General features: G+C 35.4%; 1 protein-coding gene across 2 annotated transcripts in view; it reads left to right on the top strand.

The window, feature by feature from the left end:
- Positions 1-26,840, top strand: part of GRM7 (glutamate metabotropic receptor 7) — a 903,481-nt gene that overhangs the window by 313,874 nt on the left and 562,767 nt on the right. For both annotated transcript variants that reach the window (XM_044656830.1, XM_044656831.1), the window contains exon 2: positions 377-593. In XM_044656830.1, the coding sequence (XP_044512765.1) occupies positions 377-593 (217 nt within the window). The remainder of the gene's footprint in view (positions 1-376; positions 594-26,840) is intronic.

The raw sequence follows: 26,840 nt of genomic DNA on the forward strand, positions 1-26,840 counted from the left end.
GTCAGTTGGAAGTCAAGGGTGGGGTGTCTATTTGGGGAAGCAATTTTCTAACCATGAGATCTGTCCAAAGATGCAATGACCTTCATTAGAGGAATAGTATTCCTTATTGTTGGAGGTCTTCAAGGAAAAATTAGATTGTCGCTTTTTACATTTTTTCAGGTAGATGTTGGACTGGCTGGCCACCAAGATCTCTCACAACTCTGATATATGGTCATTTCCTTATACTAAAAAAATAATTCATTTTAGACTGTCAAAAAATAAGTAACCTGTTCTTATCATATTTAACGGGCACAAGCTCTGGGTTTAAATTAAACTGCTAGTAGCATTGTATATCATGTCTTGATCAATTTTTGGTGTCATCTTCTATCCTTTCCAGATTCCCCAGATTAGTTATGCCTCAACCGCACCAGAATTAAGTGATGACCGGAGATATGATTTCTTCTCTCGAGTGGTCCCACCAGACTCCTTCCAGGCCCAGGCCATGGTCGATATTGTGAAAGCTTTGGGATGGAATTATGTCTCTACTCTTGCATCAGAAGGAAGTTATGGAGAAAAAGGTGTTGAATCCTTCACCCAGATTTCCAAAGAGGCAGGTAGGAAAAGTACTGAACTATAAGACTAACACCCTATAAATATCTCGGTTCTTATGTTTTATTCAGTTTACATTATCCTAACATCACTCCAACTTTTTTTTCCTTTCACACTTCTTCTAAAGTGAATTTGGGACATGATCATTTATAACACTTGGTTGGCTTTCAGAAATAAAGTTTTTAAGGGTGCGAAATTTAAATTGATAAAGTGCTAGCAGAAAACAAAAGAAACATTTTTACTAGATTTGATATGTCTGCTGCTTAAAATCTCATAAAACATGAATAAGTGTTACAGCCCAGGTGGAAACTTGCCCATTTGTAAATAGTTGCATTTGTTAATAAATGGGCAAATGTGGCCCCTTATTCAAGCAAAGACAAGCATTTAGGACCATAGGAAATAACCACAGTGGTGAGACTCAGCTTTGAAAAATAGTATTAGGGATGCTAACAGCATTCCCCTGTGCCTAATAACAGCCAGAATAAATTTTATAGAAATATCAGAAAATAATTATGACACTTTGAAATCTCTGCTTTGATGGCAGAAAAATACAGCCAAGCAACTTTGGACTTGGGAGTGAATTTATTTTTCTTTTCTCAAGTTAGAATCAAGGATCATAAGTACTTGGTCACACTTGGTCAGTTATCTTCAAATGGGCAGATTTTCAAAGATAGGCTATATTACACATAATTCCAGGTGATTCCCAAAAGTTCTTTTTTCTGCTTTACATTTGTAAATACTTTTAGATGAGTCACTAGTTTGGGTCCACAAAATACTCTACCTAAGGAAATGTCATTTTGTAACCAAGTGCTTATTTTATTTAATTCTGCAACAATCTGTCTGCCCTCTCCCATTGTCTTCCTATTGAAGTTTATGTAACACTTTTATAGGGGAAGATGATAGAAACAGGGAGGAGCTTTGTCAAAGAAAGAGAGACCACACCAATGGTAACAGGAACTTGGACTGTGAAATTTTCACTCTAGATATTTATACTTTTTGGTGTCTATATTTTTCTGCATATGGCTCCCTAAGTTCAATTTCCTCATCTTTAAAATGAGGTAGTTGGACTAGATGGCTTTTGTGGTTCCTTTTAACTCTAGCTCTACTATCCTAAGAATTGAAGTCACTCTTATCACCTACCTCCCCATCCATATCTGTCATTCAGGTGTTTTTTTTTTTTTACCCAGCATGAGTTGCCATGAATTCAAAGGAGATCAGATTTTTACAGCTATTTCAAAATCTAGGACTGATTTTAAAATATACTGAGAATATATGACACAATTGCATTCCTAGAAACACCTGACCCTATTTCTCCGCGTGGCTCCAAAGGGAGCAGCTGTTGTTGCTTTTTCTCCCCTTCTCCAGGGAGTTATTTCAACTTTATTATTATTTCTTAAATTTCTATTTTTGATTCTTCCCTTATTAACCTTGAATGGGAGAAGCAGGAGTCATGTTTCATAATCAGTGAAGGGGTTGTAGAAGGAGGTAATGCTTTTGGTTTTCTTACTACTGTTATCTTTATTGGAAGCCTCTGGCTTTTCTTTCTTCGTCTCCTTGGATGCCTTCTCAATTCCCCCCTTCTCTGAACTGTAGGTGAAGAAAATACCTATTTACTGGATGAAATAGTTAGGATACAAAAATAATCCTGACTGGATATAATGGTCATTCAAATCAAATAATATTAAAAAAAAAGAAATATAAGCCCCTAACTTCAATGTAGAAAATAAAATTGACAGTTATAAATTAGGAGAAGTGTGACTAGACATTAGTGGAGATTTAGTAAACAAATATTATGGTTTTAATGAACTCATTCTTTGGGAAGAGGCAGTCATAAGAGCTAGCATGCTTTGGGATTGTGATGAATATCTTAATGCCCAGATTATGGGAAATTAAACAGATCCTAGGTTTGCTATTCTTTGCCCTGCTTAGCCAAACTTGGCTGGAATGACACTGACTTATATCTAGAGCAAGCCAGTGGGGAGAATGTGGAAACCCTAAAATGGAAAGCCATTTGAAGTTCTTTGATCTAAAAGAAAGAAGCATTAGGGAGGACATAATAGTTGTCTTCAGGTGGATGTGTCATGTAGAAGCGAATGTCTGCCTAGTGACAAAGAACAAAAGTAAAAACTGTTGGCAGGTGTTGCTTCAAAATAGGTTTTGGCTGGATATAAGAGAGTAATTCTACCAATTAGAGCAGGGGTCGGCAATATATGGCTTTTGAGCCATATCTGGCTCTTTTGAGGACCAGGTATGGCTCTTTCTGCAGGAGCCATAAAGTCCATTTTTTTTTCAGGCGCTGTTATAGGAGCTGCACTGTGAGCACTGTACGGCTCTCACGAAATTACATTTTAAAAAATGTGCCATTTATGGCTCTCACGGCCAAAAAGATTGCCGACCCCTGAATTTGAGCATTCTAATGTGAAATGAAAAGAAAGCCACTTGGTTTACTCTTGCTAGAGTTCTTTAAAGATGATCTATATTCCCACTTGTTAGAGATATTATTGAAGAGATTCTTCTTCAAGTACAGATTGGAATGTATGACCTCTAAAAAGTTATCTTGCAAATTTGAGATCTGTTATTCTAGAAAGGTTGCCTGAGGGGGCAGCTGGGTTGCTCAGTGGATTGAGAGCCAGACCTAGACACTGTAGGTGCTAGGTTCAAATCTGGCCTCAGATACTTCCTAGCTGCGTGACCCTGGGAAAGTCAATTAACCCCTATTGCCTAGTCCTTACCACTCTTCTGCCTTGGAGCCATTACACAGTAATGACTCCAGGACAGAAAGTAAGGTTTTTTTTTTAATTAAAAAAAAAAAAGGTTGCCTAATATTTTATGTCCCATTTGGATGCCATTGATTTTCAAAAGCCTAGAATGATTGGCCAAACACAATAAAATTAAACTTATTATCAGTAAATGAAAAGTCCAGCCCTTTGTTTAAAAACAATCAGCTGCACATTAATAGGATAGGGCAGAGGCGTGACTAGACAATAGTTCACATGAAAAAGGAATAGATGAGTTCCAAAGTAGTGGAAAGTGAGACATAATATCCAAACAAGCTAATGTGAGTATTAGTTGCATACTAATATGAAAGAAGCAAACCATCCCAAATATATGATTTGTTTATATCACTATGTTCAGCTCTGGACATATCATAACTGAATATTGAACTCAATTTGGGGACTGTATTTTAGCAAAGACATTGACCCATTGGAATAGTTCTATATGAAGACAACTCAGAGTAAAGGGATTTGAATTCATGATATAAAAAAGTTTGGGTGAAAAAAATGTTTTTTCCTGAAGAAAAAAAATGATAGTTATCTTCAAGTATTTTTAGGAATTGTAACAAAGAGGAGAGGTTAATTTGTTATGCTGGACCACAGGGAAGGAGCTGAAAGGATTTGGTGCTAGTCGCTTGGAGACTAAGGTAAATGAAAGCTACCTAATATTCAGAGTTATTCAGTAGTAGAATGGGTTGTTCTGAGAAATTGTCAGCTCCCTAAGACAGTAGGTCTTTAAGTAAAAGTTCAATGACCACTTGTTAGGTGTGTTTTAGAAAGGCTTCTTTTGAGGGATGGATTCAATTAGATGATCCTTGAAGCAATCCCAAATGCTGTGATTTGATTTGGTGACCTGGAATAATAAAAATTACAAATACTATCTTTCAGTTTAAGTCTACCAAGTTAGACAATTGTAAAGCATTTTGAAAAATTTAGTGTCCATATAAAAGTTAATTATTTTTATTTTATATTTTTAATCTCTTTTAAGTATCATGATGAGAGACAGTGTTTCACATAGTAGATAGAAATCAACCTTGAAGCCAGGGAGACCTGGATTTGAAAGTCTCAGCTTAAAGACATGCTGGCTTTTTGACCCTGGACAACTCACCTTAACTCCTTAATGGTCTATGCAACTCTAAGAATTAAGTTATAGTTGCATTAAGAATTTTCCAACAACAGAGTTACCTATACCAGTGAAATTACATATCCAGGTTCCATGACTATTCCTAAAGGTCATTATACAAAATTCACATACAGCATATTGAGTATTTATAATAATACATATTAGTGTGTCACATGAAGGGGCAGCTAGAAGCTGCAGTGGATGGATCATCAATGAACTATTGTCTGGCCATGCCTTTGCCCCATCCTATTAATGTGCAGCTGATTTTTTTAAACAAAAGGCACCAACTCTGGAGTTGGGAAGATCTGAATTCAAATAGGACTTTAAACATTTACTAGTTATGACCCAGAACAAGTCTTTTAACCTCTAATTTGCCTTTGTTCTTGTTCTATAAAAGAGCAACACACTGAAGGAATGGCAAACCACTCCAGTATCTTTGCCAATAAAGTCCATGGACAAACTCTGTTACATGTAGAGTCACATAGAGGGATCATGTCAAGATGGACATGACTGATCAACAATGTTACATCAATAGTGACAAAACCAAGATAACAAAACCTAATGAGTGTGGTATCATAATTGCATAGATAATTTGAAAATTACTTGAATGAAGGCATGAAGGTAAACTGGAAGGCCAGAAATGGTAAAATAGCATTTGCTATCCTAGAAATACTGATGGTTTAAAGGTAGAGAGGTATATAAGTCATCTTTATTCTCTGTGCCCACAGTGGGATCCAACTGTTGGCTCAAAGATCTTGAAGTATGTGAGACATGTAATGTGGTCACATCTGTTGGTCAGGATTTCCTTCCACTGGGCCAAATAAGGTTGTTCTTTATGGTCCAATTGGCTGTAGTGACAGCAGATCCTAAGGCACACCTCTGTTATTGCTGGCTATTGCTTCTCTGTGAGCTTAAAATCAGATTAAAACAAAACAAAACAAAACAAAACAAAACAAAATCTGGGCCATAAACTCATGTCTGTGTGCTCCGAGACAACCCAAAGAATCTTCCAAACAGAGCCTCAAGTAGCAGTATGGATTTTTTAAGTTTCTCTGCACCTACAAGGTCACAATCCATAAGCAAGGACTCATCTATCATGCCCTAGAAAAGGAAATAGACTCAATGATGTCAGAGGAAACTAGCCAATATCTTTGCAAGCTGCCATGTAATTCTTTTTGGCAAGCAGAAGTCTATTCACAGCTTTTCCAAACTGACAGAGGGAAACTCAATAGCTATCATTCTTGTTCAGAGACTATGGAATTAAAGAAGTGAGAATACTATTCTTTGAAGAAGGACTTTCAGAAAAGAATCTGGGATTGTTTCTGGATGATATGATTTGAGCATAAATATATCAGTTCATTTGAATTAATCCAGATGCCTGAATTAGCAAAACAATTTAGTAGTTAATATTACAAGGAATGACAAAGCACCCAAATCTACTCGAATTTAAAATTTAAATTAAGCATAATACCCCACAGTGAAAAATATGTTTAAGCACTTTCCCCCTGGAAGACAATAAACTAAATGTTTATAATACCATATGGTGGTCAAAGATATCCTATCCTATGGACATAATATAGCTCATACTTATTAACACAAGATTATTCAAATACTCATAGACTATCAGGATTCTATAATAACTTTCTAAATTGTAAGGAAAATAGTCAGAATCTTGGCTTCTCTTGTAGCTTTGAAATACTGATACCTTTCCAATATAGGCTAGCATTCTGAATACATTTCTATTTCTCAGATAAGAGAAATATAATAATTCAATACTGTGCTTATAGGGATAGAGATTGGACTTGTGATTTCATTGATTTGAGGAACTCCTGTATGAGAAAGTTTCTTGTAACAATGCAGGTCAGCACCTCTGCAATTTATAGTCTAAGTTAGTTGCCCAATGAAGTAAAAAAATCTTATAGCCAATATGATTTAAAGATGGGATTTGAATCAATTCTTCCTGGCTCCAAAATCAGTTATCTGTTTTTTGATATGAGGCTTATCAATCTCATAGATGTAGTCTGTAATTATACTATTTTAAGAGCATTCAATCATCCAGTTCAATTAATCAAGCATTTATTAAGCTACGTGTGAGGCATTGCTCTTTCTAGAAATACAGGCATGAAAATAAAACATTCATTGCCCTCAAGAAACTAACTTTCCATTCCAGAGATAATATGTATGTGTATTATATGTCCATTTACACAAAATATACTAATTAAATACAAAGTAACTTGGGACAGTGGGGTTAAGAAGAGAAGAATGAAGTTAGGTTTCTTGTAACAGGTGGCAGAGGAAAAGGTGAAGAGGGAGAACATTCCATTCATGGGGAATAGAATGAGCAAAAGGATGAAGGCATGAAATGGAATGTTGTTAGAAGGAAAAGCAAATAAGGTGGTTTGGCATGGATGTTGAAAATACAAGGGAAACTAATACAAGATAATTCTGGTAACGGAGACCGTAGCATATTGTGCAGGACTTTAAATGTCAAACCAAAGAGTTAGTGTTGATCATTCCTTTTATTTGTTGGTTTTAAGTCATTCTGCCATGTCAACCACATGACCCAATGTACTTTTTCTATAGGATTTTCTTGGCAAAGTTATGAGATGGTTTGTTGTTTCCTTCTGTCATGTGTTTTTATTTTACAAATGAGGAATTGAGGCAAACAGGGATTAAGTGACTTACTAGTATCATATAGCTAACAGGTATCTGAAAACAGATTTGATCTCACATTTCCTCACTCTATCCACTGTACCACCTAGCTGCCCCCGACTGCTTCAGTAACATCAATTTGGTCCTGATAATACGATCAACTATTATAATTTTACTTTTGTCTTTGAAAGAACAAGATAAATAAAATATTGCGGGACACACTAGATGCATAATTATAATTCTGGATCACAAAAAAATGCTTTCCTTCATTAATATAACTGTTCAAATCATCTCCTTAATTTTTTAACTTATTTTTTATTTATTTTTAATATTCATTTTAATTTTAACCATATCCTCTACTTCCCAAATTAGTAGTTTGGATCAAAAATACCATAATTCTTCAATACTGCCATTCACACTGGACATGTTATTTGCCTGCGTTTATGTACAAACAGTACAAAAGTGAATAATTTGGAAACATCTAGATGACAGAAGGTAGGTAGATGTAGCTAGTATTGAGGTAGGAATCTTTCCTGGAATCCATTTCCCAATTCAAAATGACCAAATCCTATATTGATTTGTTTATGGTTTTCTAAATATATTCAGTTTCTACAAATAGATTGTAAGTCGCTTAAGGATAGAGAATCATGATTTTAAAATCCTGGCATTATTAAAACAGGGCCCCAAACATAATACGTGAGCAACAAATCTTTGTTGATGTTTGTAGTTATGATGTCCCCAAAAGAGGGCTGTGTGTGGTTTAGCCATTACTGACTCTAGACATGACTAAACTTTCTGAGTTTGTCATTGATTGCGTCAATAAGTCTATGTATGATATCTTCAGCCAATTAATTTTCCAGGTAAAACTCTCTATATAGACATCATTCTGAAAAACCTCCGTTTCTTTGGCCTGTTAGGATTTTTACTTATATCTAACTTTTGTGATACAGACAATATACTACGTGACTTTTTAGTCATGCGGCTCAAATGAAGCCTCACGTAAGCCTGCACAAAGATATCTGGTCAGACTTAACTGTCCAGCAGGGAATTTTAGTTAGCCGAATTGCACAAGGGGAATCTCTTGACTTCTGCCTTGTCTGTTATTCCCTCTTATGTGGGAGGAATCTCTTTTTCTAGGGGGCTGCAGTATCCCTGTTGGTCACTAGAGGACAGTCAGACTATAAAGGCTTTGGCTATTTCCCCCAGAGCCAGGCCCACTCCACTCTGGTGTTTAAGGAGCTTTGAAAAGCCCCAACCTTGTTAACTAGGTCTTAGTTTCCCTATTCACTCTAGAAAGCCAAATAAAATATTGCTCAACAGATGAAGTCATGACTGTTGAAATCATCTTTCATATCTGTGTATTTATTTGGCTTTATTTGGAGGTTTTGGTTATGTCTGAGTGTGCTCTTACAACAATGACCAATGAAAAAATGAAAAAAAAAAGTTAAGCCATGAAAACTGCTACTAATATCTAGTTTTAAGCTCCCACTCTATGACAAATTAGTTTGCTTTTTGAGGTGAATTCCTAGATTCAGCAATTAGACATATTATGACTATAGGTTTTAATGATGTAGAAATAAATGAAAAATAAGGTCATAATTCACTATATGTCACATATTTCCTCCTCCTATATCTTCTGTGAAGGTGGAAAATGCTCCAATCTAATCATGCTAGAAATTCATAAAGGAAGTGGGGGGAGGGAATAGAGGGATAAGGACAGAGAAAGAATTTTCATCTCCAATCTTAGATTTACAAGCTTGAAAAGTGGAGACAAAATTACTTCATTCTCACATCTTAAGAGTTATATGAATTCCAGTGGTTTCATTCTTAAGTGAAGACCAGTTCATGTTGTTATCCCCTCATAGATCCCACTTCCAGTCTATACTGGTTTCCCCCATTCTTCTTGCCTTATCTGCTATGCTACCTTCTCCATGGAAGTCCAACTCACAAACATAGATGAAGGAGGGGAACCAAGAAGATGGCCCTAAAGTACATCTAATTGCCCTTGATTCTACTCTATGACTTTTGCCTTCATGACAAAGAGAAACTCAATAAGACTTCAAATGAGAGGGGTAAATGGTTGATCATTTGTGTGTGTGTGTGTTGTGATGGGGTTACTCATGTTTGTTTACTAGTTATTTTTATTTACTAATGAAGTAGTTTTCTGGGGATAAGATCTTGGACCAGAAAAGAATAGTTCAATGTGATAGGACAAGCAGAGGTACCAGGCTATTCAGGGTTTTTATATAGTAGATAAAAAAGATCAAAGGGAATAACTTTAGAGTAATAGATTCTAATTCTTCTAGATTCAGCTCCAAACCAGCCTATTATCACATTGGGGCAAGTCATAGTTCTCTAAGCTTTGACTTCCTCATCTTTCTGTGAGGATGGACTATATCGTCCAAAACTGAATTAAATTATCTAAAGTATCCTTTCCAGATCCCAATTGTATTGACTTATGTCTTTTAAAGGCAAAAGTTTCTCTTTTTCATTGGAGAAAAATATCATCATTGAAATTAAAGGAAAAAATTATGTTGATTGAAATAGGGCCTAAGAATATGGACACTAGAGAAAGATATATCTTACTATTTCTCTAAATGCCTTTCTGTATTTTTCACATTTAGTGGGAGAAACAGGTAAAATATTGGGAGAGGTAGAATGAAGCCCCTTTTTTTCCTTGTTTACCCACAAAGTCATTTATACAATTCATGAGCAAAAGATAAGATCAAAGGACTTGGACTTACTGAGCTTCTGACAAAAGGGAGCAGGCTCACTTGAATCACTGTAGAGAATAGTATCATTATATTAATAATTATTATTATTTTAGAATATCTTTTATAGAGTACTTTAAGTTCTGTAAAGCACTTCACATGTTATGTATTTAATTTCCCAAACAATTGTGTTAGGTGCTATTGTTATACCCATTTTACAGATGAGGAAAGTGAGGCTGAAAATGATTAAGTGACTTGCCCAGGGTCCCGTAACTACTAATGTTGGAGGCAAGACTTGAAATCAAATCCTGCTGACTCAAAGTTCAGCACTATCCACCAGGCCACCAAGTTGCTCTATGTATGTAAGCACTGTGGCATTCTACATAACTATGTACTCTATAATTTTGTAGTCAGGTAGAAAAGGGATCAAATCCCATTCTGATATTTCTAAGCATGGTGATCCTGCATAAATCCCTGGGATTTATCTAAGTTGTCACAAAGCAGTTGCAATCTGCCTTAGTGGAGAGTTACTAAACAGGAGTTTCCTACATTGTATTTATATACTTATACATTTATATACATCCTTGTACTTTTTGCAAATTGATTATAATAATTTGTGTTATCCTTGCATGTTAGCTTGAGTTGATTTGTAAAAATGTGTGCACGTGTGTTATAACAATTAAAAATTCTTAGAGAGTAAGTTCTAGGTAAGAAAAAACAGTTTGTTGATCAGGCTAGCAATTAGGAATAAATTAATTGGTCAGTGATCTCTCTCAGTGATCAAAGGCAAAATCATTCAGCATCTTGAGTCATTAAATACAATTTTTGAAGCTCATTATTCATCCCTCTATGAGAACTCTCTAATTGGTGGACATCTAATGAGGAGGTGGGCTAATATTTTTCAGTCCCTCATGGATTCTCTTGGGATGATGGGGAAAATCAAGTGCCTATTCATAGGATTCCAATATCCCTGCTGATGTAGGTGAAAAAATCAATTTAGACCTGGTTAAAATTGACTTTTTTCCATCCATCCCAACAGGTGACTCAAGGTTATTGTCATGCTACCCCTCTAGATATACTTAGCCTAAACTAGTTTTTGTTTGTTGGACAAGATGGAGCTTATAGTCTCAAACTTAATTATCCCAATTTTTGGAGTTGCTTTGAAGAAGAGAATGTGAGGGCATTCCTTGGACTGTAAGGATAAAGGAATAATATGTTACTGAGCCCTATTAGAAATCAAATACTGTAATCACAGCATTATTTAGAAATAAAAATAATATGGCACAAGGAATAATTCTTATCATTGGTTAGATGAAACATTATGCAGGTAATATGAATAAGATTACAGTTTCGAAATGGAAGGTAACTTGGAGATTATTTAATCCCTACCCCTTTCATTTTACAAATGAAGAATGGAAACAATATAGCCCATAGAGCTTAGGTGATCTCCCCAAGATCACCTAGTGAAAGGGTGGCAGAAGCAAAGCTGGAACACTTGCACTCTGATTACAAAGCAAATATGCTTATTGTTGTTTGTCTTTTATCTTTGAAGAGCATGGATGACATTACAGAATGAGTTCTCGACTTGTGCGTGATTTGAATCGAAGAGAGGCAAAGTTGTACAAAGTTCTCAGACTCACTGTCTTTCAGGGTTATCTAAGTTCAGTGGCAAAACAAAAGTCAGGACTGGCGATGGCCCAGGGTACAGTGGATGACACTGTTTTCTGTGTGAAGAAGGTCTAAACATTCCAAAGCAACAGCTTCAACTGCCTTCGTGTCCTTGGAACAAATTGTTCTCATTTGCTCCTTCCCCTGGGGGGAGTTTTCATGTATTTGGGGCAGATCCACCCCTAACTCACTGATGGATTTGGGGCCATTGGTTATCCTCAACTTTGTTTATTATTCCATCTGCCAAAATGGTTTGGCAAGGTGTTGCTCAGCTTCCCACATCTTATTGAGCCACAGGTGAGAGTCGCCAGGTGGATACCAAAGGTGGAGGAGCTGTCCAGTAAGCCCTCACACCAGAGATGAGAGTCCTCCTAGAAAACACATATACTCCATACTTCTAATATTGGTTCTAACACCCAAAGAAGTTGGAAAAATGTGCCTTTGCCTTGCCTTTGAAGATTTGTTCAGACTTTAAGAGGAAATTGTCTCTAATAATGACAGCTAACATTTATGTAGTGCCTATTATATTCCAGGCATTGTGGGACTTTTAGAAATATCTAATTTGATCTTTACAAAAATTCTAGTAGGCAAGTGCTTTTATTATCTCCATTTTACCAATGAGTAAACTGAAGCAAACAGGGGTTAAATGACTTGCCAAGGTCATACAGAAAATGTCAGAAACTGGATTTGAACTTAGGTCTTCCTGATTTCTAGACTGGGATATCTGTTCAGAGAATTCCTGATAGTTAATATCAGAATTTGGTTTCCCCAGTTAAAAATGTTTAAGCTAAAGATTCCATACCATTGCTTATCACCATTCTGTAGCTGGTAAGTAAAAAACCAATTTGGATTCTGTTTAAACCCATGTCCACACTTGAACACACACACACACAAACACACACACACCAGTATCTAGTTTAGGACAGAAGCCGGGAGGAAAAGATGATATTTGAAATTGACATTTAACTAATTTTTATTAATTTGTATAAAACATATATAAGATATATATTATATATAATTATGTATTCCACAATAATTTACATAGAATAATAAGAAGTAGTTAAATGTTAATTTCAAATGTTACCTTTCCATTTATGTGTTTATTTGTATGCTTACATATGTGTTATGTATGTTTTCTCCCACATTAGAATATAAATTCATTGAGATTAAGAATTATTTCATTCTTTTATCAGTATCCCCAGCACCTAGCCCAGGGTCTGGCATATAGCAGGGGATCAGTAAATGTTGTCTGATTGACAAGCAAAAGTAATATTTTTGAAAATGAGTTAAAAAAGTTATTTTCGTAGAGTTAGTTTCAACGTATCTTCTCTTTAAATGGTTTTGAGTTTTTGAATGATTAATATATGTAAATTCAACTTCAGGGACTCCCTCATTTGGATATCTATTTTTTCTCTCCTTTTGGAAAACTAAACTCCACTGTTAAATCTTTCAGGAGTCCTTAGCAAATCCAGCCATATTCCCTGGCTGCTGCATTAGAGCTCTGAAACTCACAAAAGTACAAGGAGCAATCCAACTCTTAGCATGTGACAGCACCAACCAAAGCACCTATCTGGATGATTTCTTTTGAGATACATTGACCTTATATAATTCCGGATTTTTCTCAATTCATTTTTTCATATTCTTTGCCCTCCTTTCACTTAAGGGTGTGAGTGGAAAGCACTTACCATAAGCTAATACCAATAATCCCTGGATTCATTAATGTTTTATGGGTAGCATTCATTTTCTAACAGGCTTCATTTGAGAAAGGTGTTCATACGAAGTCATTATATTTTATAAACTCTCGTGCTAGTATTACACTTGAAGTAATTATGGCACATATTACAATAGGCAATTTAAATATAATTGATTATATAGCAGGATGTCTGGTAATAGCAAAGGAGATATAACTATATAGAGGAATAATGGTCAGTGGGGTTGAGGAATCTAAATAATGTAAAGTCTATTGAGAAATTTTATATACATATATAGATATATAATTGTGTCTTTCTGTGTATGTATATATATGTACTTGGACATATAAGTAGTACTTCTATCATTTCTTCAAATAATGGAACTTTTTTAAACAGTTTATCATCTACCTCAGATATATAAAAAGCTAATTAAAAAAATAGAAAGGAAAGCAATGTTCAGGGTAAGTCCACAGTCATTTATTAATTGCCTACTAAGTACCAAGGCATACAAAGAAATACAAAGTAAAAAATACTGTTTTCACAGAGCTTATTTGCTTCTTGGGGAACAGATAACATATGCATAGATAAACAAATACAAAGAAAATAAGATAGTACAGAATCATTGTAAGGGAATGTTAGCAACTAAGAATGAATATGAACATATCCTTTGTGGTACCTGATCTGTCTTAAAGTAAAGCTAGGAATTCCACATGGAAAAGTGAGAAAGGAGTGCTTTTTAGATGTGAGACAATCTGCAGAGAAGCACGGAAATAGAAAATGATATATTCTATAGAAAAGAAGCTATCTGCCCTGATTGGCTGGTACAAAGTATATGAAAGGAGGAAAAATACATACATATATATATGTATATATATATATGTATATATATATATATTCCTACACATATACACACAGAGTATACACACACACAAAGAAAGAGACAGACAAGACAGGCAGATTGTGGAGGCCTTACAAAAAAGGCTGAGGACATCAGATTTGTAGCTACTATGAGAAGGTAGTTGGTGACCAAAGATACTAAAGAACACTGGACCTCAGTTTGTGAAGCATGAAAAAAGAAAAAAAAAATGAAACAATTTTCCTTCATGGAGGATTGGAGGTAAGGGAGAAGATTCCTGATTCATTAAATACCAGAAAAAATCTAGGAGCTAGAACAAGAATGGTCTTCTATGAAGACTTTTCTAAGCATTACTGGTTCTGAAGTTACATCCATTACATTTTAAAGTCCTTTATTGAAAGGTTGGGTAAATAAATGAAAAAAAAATTCATTTCAGTCTTTTCATTTTTAAATGTGCTTTACTACATTGGAAGTCAATGATCAATGAAAACAACTAAGTTAGGAAATAGACATTGAAATGGCTTATGTTAGACTAATGGATCATAGATTCAGTATAATTATTTGGCTTAATGCATCAATTAGACTCCTGCTGTATTTATGATGAACATGAGTAAAGAAAAACATAAATGCAATCAAGTTTAAATTAGAAACCAAATAATCTGCAAACCAATTCTAGAATGGTAAAAATCTGTTTATTATTGAGTATATACTTTTATTGTTCTGAATGCTAGGCCCAGCCTATTTGAAACTTATGTTGCTATTTCTCCTTGTTTTGTTAAATCTCAAATCAAACAATCTACTTGAATGCTAAATGTCCACACTCAACATCAAACTGAATTTATTAAGAAATGAAAAGTCTAAAGTTTCTATGAAATGAATGGAAGAAGGAGATGAGCAGAATAGGAAACCAATATGTCACTGTGGAGGGTCATGAAGGCAGGAGATTTGTTTTTATTGTGGGGGGGTGGGGTTGAGTGCCTAATAAATAATAAAAAAAACATGTTGATTAACAGGGTTGAAATACATCTTATTTGATAATGAAGATATTAGTAGGGTCCATTAGTCAGGATGAGGACTACCCACTCTCTGTTGCTTTCCCCTCAAACAAGTATAATTTCTAATGAGGGTGCTTAATGATGTACTCAGATCCCTTCAAACTCTACCAGCTTTGGCCTTAACTAGGGAGAGCTCATTTGCATTATACTAAGCAAAAGTCCTACCTACAAAGTGTAGTGTTTTGGAAATTTGAAAGAAAAACATCAGAGAATAAGTGTGTAAAAGACTTCTTCAAGATTTAGTATATAGTGAGGAAGCTGAGGTAAATTGCATACATTCTAGTTGTCTTCTTTTTAATCTCTCACTTCTGTTGAACAGAAAACTTTGGGAAGTCAATAAGAGAATAGATAAAAATCTGAGACTCCTCTTTTGACTCCTTTTCTGATCCACACCTTTCCTTATTGAAAAGCTTTAAGTTCCTAGCAAATCAACAGTTAAGAGGTTAACAATTTCTCTCCAAGACTAAAGACAGAAATTAAGCAAAAGGCTGCCTGGACTCTGAATCTGTTTCTAGACACCTCAAGGTCAATAATAGACAAAATTTAGACAAAACCTCCTCCAGTGGGGGCTATTCATCCCTGAGAAAGTATTCCCAGATTTAGCTTTTGATAATGGGCCAGCCAAAATTCAGCCTTGGCCTTGTTCTAGTCTGAAATCAAATGATATTTTTTTGTGTTTTAATGTGACATAATTTGTAACTTCTGCACATCTGCGAAGTTTCGGGGTGGGGTTCTTTTGTGTGAAATGAATCTTGAAATATATATATAATAAAATCTGTGCTCCTAGAGACAGAGCTGGAAGCATGAGCTAAAAGATCTTCTGTGTCCTTACTTCTTATTAACTAAGCCATCATCAGATTATCAGAGATGATAGATCTCGAGAGAAAACTTCTCTACCCTCTACTCCCCATGGCCAACTTGAGTGCCCACAGAATGAGTGCCACATTTAGTCAAGGCTGACCTAGTACTAGTCAGTGTGACATAATGGATAAAACACTGGATTTGGAAAAGGGAAGACTTAAATCCAAATCTTTCTTCAGATCATTACTAGCTATGCCACAGTGAACAGGTCCCTTAATCTCTTTGAGCATCAATATCCTCATCTGTATAATGGGGATAATTCTATTTTTAGCATTTACCTCATAGGCTTGTTGTGAGGGAAGGGATAATCAGCATTTCTATAGTATCTACTATGTGCCAGACACTATGCCAAATGCTTTTTATACTTCTTACCTCATTTGATCTTTACCGTAGTCATGGGAAGTAAGTGCTATTATGGTCCTCATTTTATAGTTGAAGAAACTGAGGCAAAAGCAAAGGTTAAGTGACTTGCCCATGGTCATACAACTACTAAAGTGCTGAGGTTAGATTTTAACTCATCTCCCTGACTCCAGGAACATATATTGATATACAAATCTTTAAGTACTATATAAATGTCATTGCTGTCACTAATGCTACTATGCATGTGACCTTAGACAAGTTATTTAACTTCCTGGACCTCAATTTTCTCACCTTTAAAATAAGAGGTGATAGGGTCCAGTCTTTATTATCTCCAAAGTCCCCTCCAAATTTAAATCTTGAGTTCTGATATATGGTGGCAAAAGTGGGTTACCCAATTGTAATCTACTAAGAAAGAACTCTAGACTCCTGGCCCAGGTTTCCACAAATAATGTATTAACTATGTATGACACTGCCCCTGGGTCCTCTTTTAAAATGCAAATACCTGTACTCCAAAAATAGTGTGTTAAATTCCTAACCCCTTGATTTCCCTCAATATCTTCATCATTTTCCTTAATATTTCCTTATATTATTTAAAAGGTCTAAGTGGCATTAAAGAATAATAGAGAGCTGTATATCTATATGGAGGAGAAAGACAGTGCATAGGAGGTGATCAAGGCAAAGGAGAGAGGATTGAAGAAAGACTTCACCTACTTCACAGTTTCTCCCTTCTACCTTTAAATGTTGGACTTAATACCCTTCAAAGATGTTGCCTAAAGCTCAACAACTGAAGAGGTTATGCTTCCATTTCAAGCTGGGCTAAGACTCAGACCAAATTCTCTTTTTATTTAATTTAGCAGCTCTTAGATTATGACATTTACATTAAAGTAATCACTTTGGGTGGTGACCTGGATCAATAGTGTAAAATCCTTCCGCCAGCACTCTTCTATTCCCGAGATACCCTGGTTTTTCCCTGATAATTACTCTTTGCTACTTGGCACTTTTCCACACTTTACAGGGGGAAATTCTTTCCTTATCTATTATGTGAGGACTTGGAAACTCGTTCACAGTTCAGTGAGAAGCTCAAAGAACCATTCTGATAACCCTAGGAGGTCTGAGAAAGAGCCTCTTGAGTGTAAAATGCATGAACTAGTTCATAGTGAGTCGCTTATGAGTTCAGATCATTTTATAACCTTGAAGTGCCTGAGTATATCAGTGAGCAGTGAATGTTTCTTCGTAAAAGAAATGTCATTACTTTGGCTACTGGAAATATTGGAGTCATTTGACTTTGTTGGTTTATAAAATGAAACTAGGTGGCACAGTAGAAAGAGTGCCAGGGCTAGTTAGGAAGACTTGGGTTTAAATATGGCCCCAGATTCTTTTCAGATTTGTGATCTCAGGCAAGTCACTTAACCCTGTTTGCCTCAGTTTCATCATCTGTAAAATGAACCAGAGAAAATGGCAGTCCTCTCTAGTTCTTCTGCCAAGAAAACCCCAAATGGGGTGACTAAGAATAGGACAAAACTGAAAAATGACTGAAACATATCAAAAATGCCTCTTCAAATTCAAATTCAACATAAAAATGAGTGTAAGGAAGGACAATGCTGTATTTCTCTATTAATCTCCCATTTTTAAATATATATTTAGGGGGGCAGCTGAGTGACTCAGTGGATTGAGAGCCAGGCCTAGAGACAGGAGGTTCTATGTTCATATATGGCCTCAGACACTTCCTAGCTGTGTGACCCAGAGCAAGTCACTTGACCCCCATTGCCTACCCTTACCACTCTTCTGCCTTGGAGCCAATACACAGTATTGACTCCAAGACGGAAGGTAAGGGTTTAAAAAAGAAAAATGTATATTTAGAAGGTAGGGAGAGATAATTCAAAATATTCTCATTAAATCAGTTTCCTATTTGTCTTCTGCAACAAAAAAGGAAGGACTTCCTTTTTCAGTTGTCTTCAAAGGACTCTGTAAACACCTTAGAAATTTTTCCCTAGTAAATGAGTCCGAAAGAATAATACCTTTTCTCTTGATGCACTTAAGGCACATAGGTCTGCATCAAAATGCTTTTTTCCCTCTTCATTCATTTTAAACACACAGATTTAAAAAGTGATGCCTAACCTTTTCCATGAAGCAAACAGGTCTATACTGATGTCTCTCTCCTTTACTGAACTTTAAGGATACCAATGTGAGCAATGATTTCTCCTCCTTTTGATTCCCTTTAAGAATGCTGGCCCAGAATAAGCATGTCTTTTTCCTTTTATACTATTAAAGCATTCAGATCTATAACAATGATGCCTTTCCTCTTTTAAGCAATTTAAACATTGATAACATGGGCATTGGGTTCATTGCTTAAATCATTATTCATTAATAAGTTACATTCACTTGGCTCTTTGGCAAGAGATTATATTCCTTAATGAGGGTGGGGAGGACAGAGAATATGTCATTATAGAGAAAGGAACTTTGGTTTTGGAATCTTGAAAATACAAATTTAAGTTCCAGTTGTGATACTTTGTAACCTTGGGCTGAACCTCAGTTTCCTCAGTTTAAAAGTAGAAGTAATATTACTTGGATTATTTCTTTCTTCATTGACACACAGCATTCCTCCTCCCCCTTCTAAGGTGATAGAGTTAAAATAATACTGAATGATTCCTATAAAGATACTGAAAAGAGAAAACGAGTTGGAATTAGCTGCCATGAGTTTTGACCTGAGAGTAGCACCAGACTCAGATTCATTAGTCTGATGGCCAAAAGATTTTCCTAGATATCTGGACTAGTGAATGTTATTCAAGGACTTTTTCACCCACTAAAATTCTTCCTAGACAAAGCCAAAATGACTTTTGTGGTGTTCTTACCAGTGGTTTGGCTGCCAATAGGATTAGAAGTATCTCACAGAAAGAGGCCCACTATGGAAAATATGTAGTGGTTGACTTTGTAAAGAATTTGGACCAAATTTTAGAGGGCTTAGTTGCATCAGTGCATGATGAAATCCTCCAAGGAAGTAGATCTGCATGTTGAATCAAAATCTGATTCTCTATTACTTTCAGGAACAACTAAGTTCTTCTGTGGCATAGTGGATTGGACTCAGAGTCAGAACGGTTTTCAGTTACTTATACTATTTGGACTGCTTCTTTAGGAAGTTGGGAGTTGATGAAAAGAGCCTGCCATTTGAATCAGAAGCATCTTAGTAGCTGAATGACTCTACATAATTCATTTGGCATCTCTAAAACTCAATTTCCTTATTATGAAATGGGAATATAGTAGTTGTGGTAACTTCTTCACAAGATTCTCCAGAAAAAAATGCTTTGTAAAATTTTAAGTACTACATAAATGCTATTCTTCTTATTATTATTACTCTTTGAAATTCTTCAACCAGCATCTTTGAGACATTCTCAAAGTTTACTGCTGTTTACCTCCCATCAACCTACTCTGTTATTACTCATTCCTCTTCATTTTGATAACAATAACAATAGCAACTTTTGCCTGCTCTTCTTTTCTTTCAATCCATATTTTGTATTACTGCTACAACCTTATATTTGCAATCCTAGAAGCTAGCCCAGGCCCCTACAATATCCTTTTTAGTTTGTTTTTTTTTTAACTCAATATTGTTAATAAATCTTACCTCCTCCAGGGAGCCATCCCTGTTAAGAGGTTTGAATAAAGGGAGTTGGTTAATTAGCTTTCTAACTGAAGGCAGATTTTTGATGATTCATGCTTAATAACAATTGACATTTATATAGCCATTTTGAGGCTTACAGAGCATTTTGCATACATTACCCCCATTCATTAGAGGGCCAAAATAATTCCAAGAACTTCCTGTGAGCCAGGAGTACTGATACTACTACCTATCATTTACAGGTCAGGAAACTGAGGTGTATAGAGGTCGTGTAACTTGACTAGCCTTATTGAATCAGTGCGTTTTATAGATTTAGAAGTTAGCTGATTAAAACTTTTTTAAAAAAATAAAGAAAGAAAATGACATTCCAGAGAGGCTGAGTGAATTGATTAATGTCCCATAAGTAGGGATTGGCCCAGCTAGATTTGAATCTGATTCCAAATCGTATGCTCTTTCCATTGGTTACACCATGCTGCCTTTCAGTAGTAAGAATAAGACTATAGGAGAATATAATAATATTAATAACAATAATACTATAATAAAATCAACATTTATTAATTACTATATGCCAGGCATTGTGCTAAGCACTGAATACAAATAAGAAAAAGAGACAGTTGCTGCCCTCAAGAAGCCTTTAATTTAATTGGGGAAAACAGTACACAAAAGGAATCTGGAAAGCAGATGTGGTGTGAATGAGGGCGATAGTTGATGGACAACAAGGGTTATTCCATGGGAGCATCATGTTCTATGGAATTCAAACCAAGTAAAGCTACATGTGGAAATACAGATTTAAACAAATTGATGACAATGATGATGATAATAATAATAAAACCTTCTTTGTCTATGATCTTACTTCTCCTAACCCTCCAACAAAAGATCTCATGAAACAGCTACTCTGAACAGACTTGCATTCATCTTCTTGAGGGTTAATTTTTTTTTGTACACTGGGCAGTCTCTCTTTTCCAACCCAAAGCCCATAATCACTGCAGACAACTTCCCCTCTTCCTAGTAAGGACTCTCAGAGGACATCTGTCCCAGAATCCAGAACCTTGCATTACTTGGCAATGTGAATCAGACTGGAACTCTAATATGATGTGAACCTCTTGTTTACTATGGTAAGTATTAGTGATTTCTCTGTTGTCTGTGTTACCAAGTGAATTCCCTAAACAAAGGCTCTAATGTGATCATCTTTTCAAATTGGAGCTTAAACTAACATTACTCCTGTAGATTAGTGTTTTGATTTTTATACATCCAATTTCTTTTCAGTGTGTTCTGTGAGAGAGATTAAGATTTTTTTAAAGGAACAGCTGGTACACTTGGAACCAGAAAATAAAAAAGGGAAAGTAATTCTTGGGGGTTGCTGGTAGAAAATTAGAAGCTGCTTGTCTAAAAGAAGTTGCATTAAATAATTGGAAAGACAAAGCCTTTAAGATGGGAGGATAACGATTTCTAGCAACAGGATTACCACAATATTCAGATAAGGCTAAGACCAAAATAATTTAGTAGGACATTTCCTCTACCATGCCATTTAGAAAGTAGGGAGGGAGATGCCCTGACCTCTTGGTCTGATCTTTCTTAGCCCCTTTTATCATAGGACCTAGAACTGTTGGAGAGAAGAGCCTGCCACAGGGAGAAAAAGAAACATCCTCCCCTAGGCACAACTAGAAATGCACTATCCCCAAGGCTCAGGGCTGGAACATTTGTTCTCACTTGATATCACCAAAAAATGGGCCTACTTCCAGATCATAATTATATTGCATTGTGAAAGATCGTGATGCCTTTGGGAAATTGCATTGTTCTTTTAATGGCCCCAAGTTTCTGCCTGAAATAAAGTCACATCATGTTTTTAACACCAGCATTCTTCTGGAGATGTAGAGTGGCTGTCTGCCTTTTGTGGAATGTCAGTCTCTGAATAACTAAAAAAGTTGGGAATGGCCCAATGGGCAATGAAGAAATGATGGTGGTCCAGAGCAGTTTGCAACACATTCCATATAAGGAATTGTCCAGAAGAAGCAGAGTTAAAAATATAATCAGAGAAATGTAGAATGGATAGAATGTATAAATTTGATTCTCCAAGTCTCAACTTCTATTTCAGACAATGAGCTAGCTCATCAGAGGTGGAGTGGTTTGTTGGATAAAGTACTTTATTTGAAAACCAGATGATCTGGGTTCAGAGCCTACCTTCAATACTTACTAACTGTTTGACCTTTAAGTTACTAGCTTCTCTGACTCATCTGCAAAATTAGATGGTTGGAGTCAATGGCATCTAAAGTCCCTTCTAGCCCTAAATCTATGATCCTGTGAACATTGTGAAGATAACTGTAGTAGTTCTCTTTCAATGTTGTGGAGTTCAAATGAGATCATGGATGTAAAGCATGATAAAAATGTCTGTTTTTGCTGTTGTCATCATCACCATCATCATTATTCTGTGTACAACTAGAAAAAAGAGATGACCCTGTCATATAATGACAGTAAAGAAGGAATGCATTCCATCGTTATTCAGAAATGGCCAAGCAAAAGAATTAGCTATATTGTATTGAGGTGGATTTCCTGAGAGAAGAGTCTACCAAGATGAGCTGGTATGGGCAGGTTGTAAGCTATATCACCAAATTACTGGAAAGAACATTTCCTATTGATGAACCCACAGATCCATCAGATTATCCAAGTTCTACTGTTCTTCATCATTTACAAAGCACTTTGTGTACTTTATCATAATCAATCCCACTAATAGAAATAATAAGTTGTGCAAGGATGAATATTCCCATTTTATTTCTTGGGGTCAGTAGTGCCTCCTATCAGTGAAATGACTTACCAAAGCTCAGACCACTAGTAAAAGTTAGTACTTAAAGCCAGGCTTCCTAACTCTAAATTCATTGCTTATCTCTCCACATCTCAGCTGCTCAGGGTGCTCTCTCTCCTTTCCTAGCTAGCTCTTCTTCTTGATTAAACAGGCTTCTTTCAGGACTTTGCTCAAAGACCTCACTCTTCTGCATGAGGTTTTTTTCTGGTCTTCCCAGACAGGAGCCTCTCCTTCTAAGGGGACCTTCCTTTTACTCTGACTGTATCTTGAATGTACCTTTGTATTTACCAAATGACTCCTCATTCACATTTAAGCTCTTTAAGGGGCAAAGGTTTATTCTATGTGCCTGCCTTTCAAAGTACACTAACTTCAAGTCCAGCCAGCAAATATGTATTAAGCACTTAAATTTTGTCAGACACTGAAGCTATTAAAAAGAAAAAACAATCAAAAACCATATTTAATTAGATTATAACTAAACACACTGACCTGGAATTAAATGCATTAATATTAGTAAAATCAAAATCAACACTTTGTTTTTGAATTTGTGGGGTTTTAAATATGGCCCTTGCAATTTTGGGAAAGGTTGTAGGTTACTAAAGCTTTGGAGACAATCATAATTAGAACCCGCAATCACTTACATTTATTGGCAGTTGTTTCTTCATGTTTTTAGTTGTAACTAGCTCTTGCTGACCTTGTTTAGCAAAGATACATTTTCCCTGTCCTTCTTCAAACCATTTTAGAGATGAAAAAAATCAAAGCAAACAGGATTAAGTGACTTTCCCAGGATCATATAAGTTTCTGCAGCCAGATTTTAAGTCAGGATGATGAATCTTCCTGACTCTAGTCCTGGCACTCTATTCACTATACCACCTGGCTTGCCCTCACATTTATTGACACCTATTTGCAATTCCTCCTCCACAAAAAGGACCCATATACACAACTAATTCTTCTTGGAGTAATAAAGATCTAGAAACTAAAGGACAGGGGTATTCCTAGTTTTGAGAATGGAAAAACAAATTGTGGTATGTTAATTTAACAGAATAATATTTAACTATAAGAAATGACAAAAAAGCATTAGTGAAACCTAAAAAGACTTGTAATAACTGATGCAGAGTAAATGAATAGAATCCAGAGAATAATTTGTACCACAAACATGAAGAAATATTGTAGGAAAAAACCTTTAAAAGACTAAAGAACTCTATGTAATGATTAACCACATTTTCAAAAGAATGATCTTGAAGTATGCACCCACCTACTTACAAAGAGGTAATAGACCCAAGGTGCATAAGCAAATATCATCAGTCTTCCTTCCTTCCTTCCTTCCTTCCTTCCTTCCTTCCTTCCTTCCTTCCTTCCTTCCTTCCTTCCTTCCTTCCTTCCATCCTCTCCCTTTAGTGTCTAAATGTTAATTCAGTGCAAATTGTAGGTAGTTCTACCAAATTCTACCAAGCTAAAAAGTCTTCTATTAAGTGTTGCTAATTACATCCACAAGATGATGAATTCTATAGCAACAGTAAATCATGACAAAGATACAATAGAACATCAGTTTCATACCTCTTTGTATTTCTGCAGTGACATTATCAGATTGATAAAGAGGAAGATAAAAAAAGTCGAGAATCATATTATTACTAAACCCTTTATAAATATTAAATTAACTATTACCACTCTAAATGTGATATCCTTTTCCAACATCCACCAAGTTGTTAAGTGGATATACTACTGAAATTATATGAATATTGACATTTTAATTATAAAAAAATCAGAATAACTAAATTAATGGATTACTTGCATATTTGCCTTATTGTATTTAACAATGAAGTTGGAAATTTGGCTTCGATATTCAGCACAGGCTTTCTCTTTGAAATAAAATTTCATGGTACAATCGTTAATCTTTTTTTTAGCTCATACAAAAATACCACTATAAAAATAATCACAGCACATGCACCATTTCTTTTTTAAAAAAGGCCAAATTACCTTAAGAACTAGACAAGATTTTCCAAAACAAATCAATATATATGTTCATATTTGGTGTCCTCAGTTTAAAAGTGGACATAAAGAAAGGTAGTGAAAAATATATTATGTTGTTTAGAAATGATACTCAGGTTTCATGCTTCTTCAAAAAGAGAATTAAGAAGCACTGGATATGTTGAGCATGAAACATCAACACAAAAACATATGAAACTAACTATTGTAGCAGAAAGGAAAATTCCTACCTGGAAGTTATTTTTAATTATCATTCTGGGCAGCCATATCATTAACTTAAAAACAAAGAAACAAACTCTTAATGTCTGTTTTAGAATCAGTGCTGTGTATTGTTTCCAAATATAAGGAATTATATTTTGTAGTTGAACTAAATATTTGAGAATTTTAAGATAATACTGTGGTATCCTATTTAAAACTATTATAGCTCAAGTCAAATTGACTTTTTACAAAAAAATAAGCTATTTACCTTCCAGGAACACATAATTTTCTGTAGATGTCTAATTGTAACTTCTCAGTTTCCAAGTTGTGTCCTATAGAATAGTTTCCTTCTCCTTGGTCAAGCTCAGGCAGTCTTAATTTAGAACAATTTCTATTTCCAAGGACCATGTGGATGCCATTCTTAATGTAAGTAAATAATTATACAAGATTTCATAGACTGTGTTTTTCTCTGGTCCATTTGCTATCATTTCATTTTCACTTATAAATTCTTTTGGGGATAACTGGTTTAGTTGCATCTCACTTAAAGATTTCTGTGGGTATATTTTCTCTTCCAATATTTTTGCTGTTTTATGAGGTGATATAACACATAATTTTCCTCTACCCACCTTCATTGTACTTTTGAAATGAGTTTTATATTTTAAAATAGTGTTATGTTTGCCTAAAATTGTTTTGGCAATTCTTTGAATATTAAGGAAATCAAGTGTTTCTTAGCTGAAGCAGTTTCCAGGCTCTTTTGGCCTACATTTTGTGGTGATTGTTTTACAACAGTTAAACCATTATAAGAAATGGTTTAAATAATATTAATATTATTTATGTGGAATCTAGAAACCTCCAAACTTATAGCCTAGTAAGATCTGATGAACCTCACGTTTTAGGGTTAGCTTGTAAGCTGATGACCCCAACTTCCTTCTGCTTCAGGTAAGAGTTTGTCCTGAGGGAAGTTTCAGACTTTCCTAGACTCAGACTGAACAATAGACTTTAAAGTAAATGACAATATTAGTTTAGGAGGAGCTGGCAGGCCTAAGCATATGATAAAATATCTTTTATATTAAAAAGTACTTTCCCAAGATGAACAACACCTGACCTTAGATACTTCCTAGCTGTGTGATCCTGAGCAAGTCCTTTAACTCCCATTGCCTCCCCCTCACCCCTCTTCTTCCTTGTGTGAAGATGGGATTGATGCTACCCTTGCCTACTTTTAAATTGAATCAAACAAAAGCATAGACACCCCTACTTTACACTAAGTAGGGGAGGTTCAGAAGTCACTTACTAAAGTGGGTGACAACTCCAAGAATGACTGACTGCCCTCTGGGCAGTGCTAAGAAAATTTAAAGACTGCAATTGTAGAGGAAGGGACATGAAGTGATATATTCTTTTTACAACAAAGATAAGCTATTTACCTTCCAGGAACACATAATTTTCTGTAGATGTCTAATTGTAACTTCTCAGTTTGTAAAAAGAATAATAGATGGAAAATCAAATGCAGTGTAGAATACTACATCCTTTCAAAAGAAGGTTTTGGTACATTGGATACATGTTCAGTGAAAGGCTTGCAGTTATCATTTATATAGCACATTCATATTTGCAGAGTTCTTAACAAATATTATTTCACAACAATCCTGAGAGTTTGGTGTTATTATTATCTATATTTTAAAGATGAGGAAATTGAGGCAGGGAGAAATTAAATGAATCATCCAGGGTCACTTACTAAGGTGTTCTTGACTGCTGATCTAGAATTTCTCCCTTGTACCACCTAGCTGCATATAGTTAAAGGAAAGATGTGGAGAATAATCTCATAGAATGAAGGGTAAGTAAGTAAGAAAGAAATGCACACTTTAGGAAAGTGCATTTATATTTGTATATTTGTAAGATTTAAATTAATATCA

This window comes from Gracilinanus agilis, chromosome 1, assembly GCF_016433145.1.
Source record: "Gracilinanus agilis isolate LMUSP501 chromosome 1, AgileGrace, whole genome shotgun sequence".
Lineage (NCBI taxonomy): Eukaryota > Metazoa > Chordata > Mammalia > Didelphimorphia > Didelphidae > Gracilinanus > Gracilinanus agilis.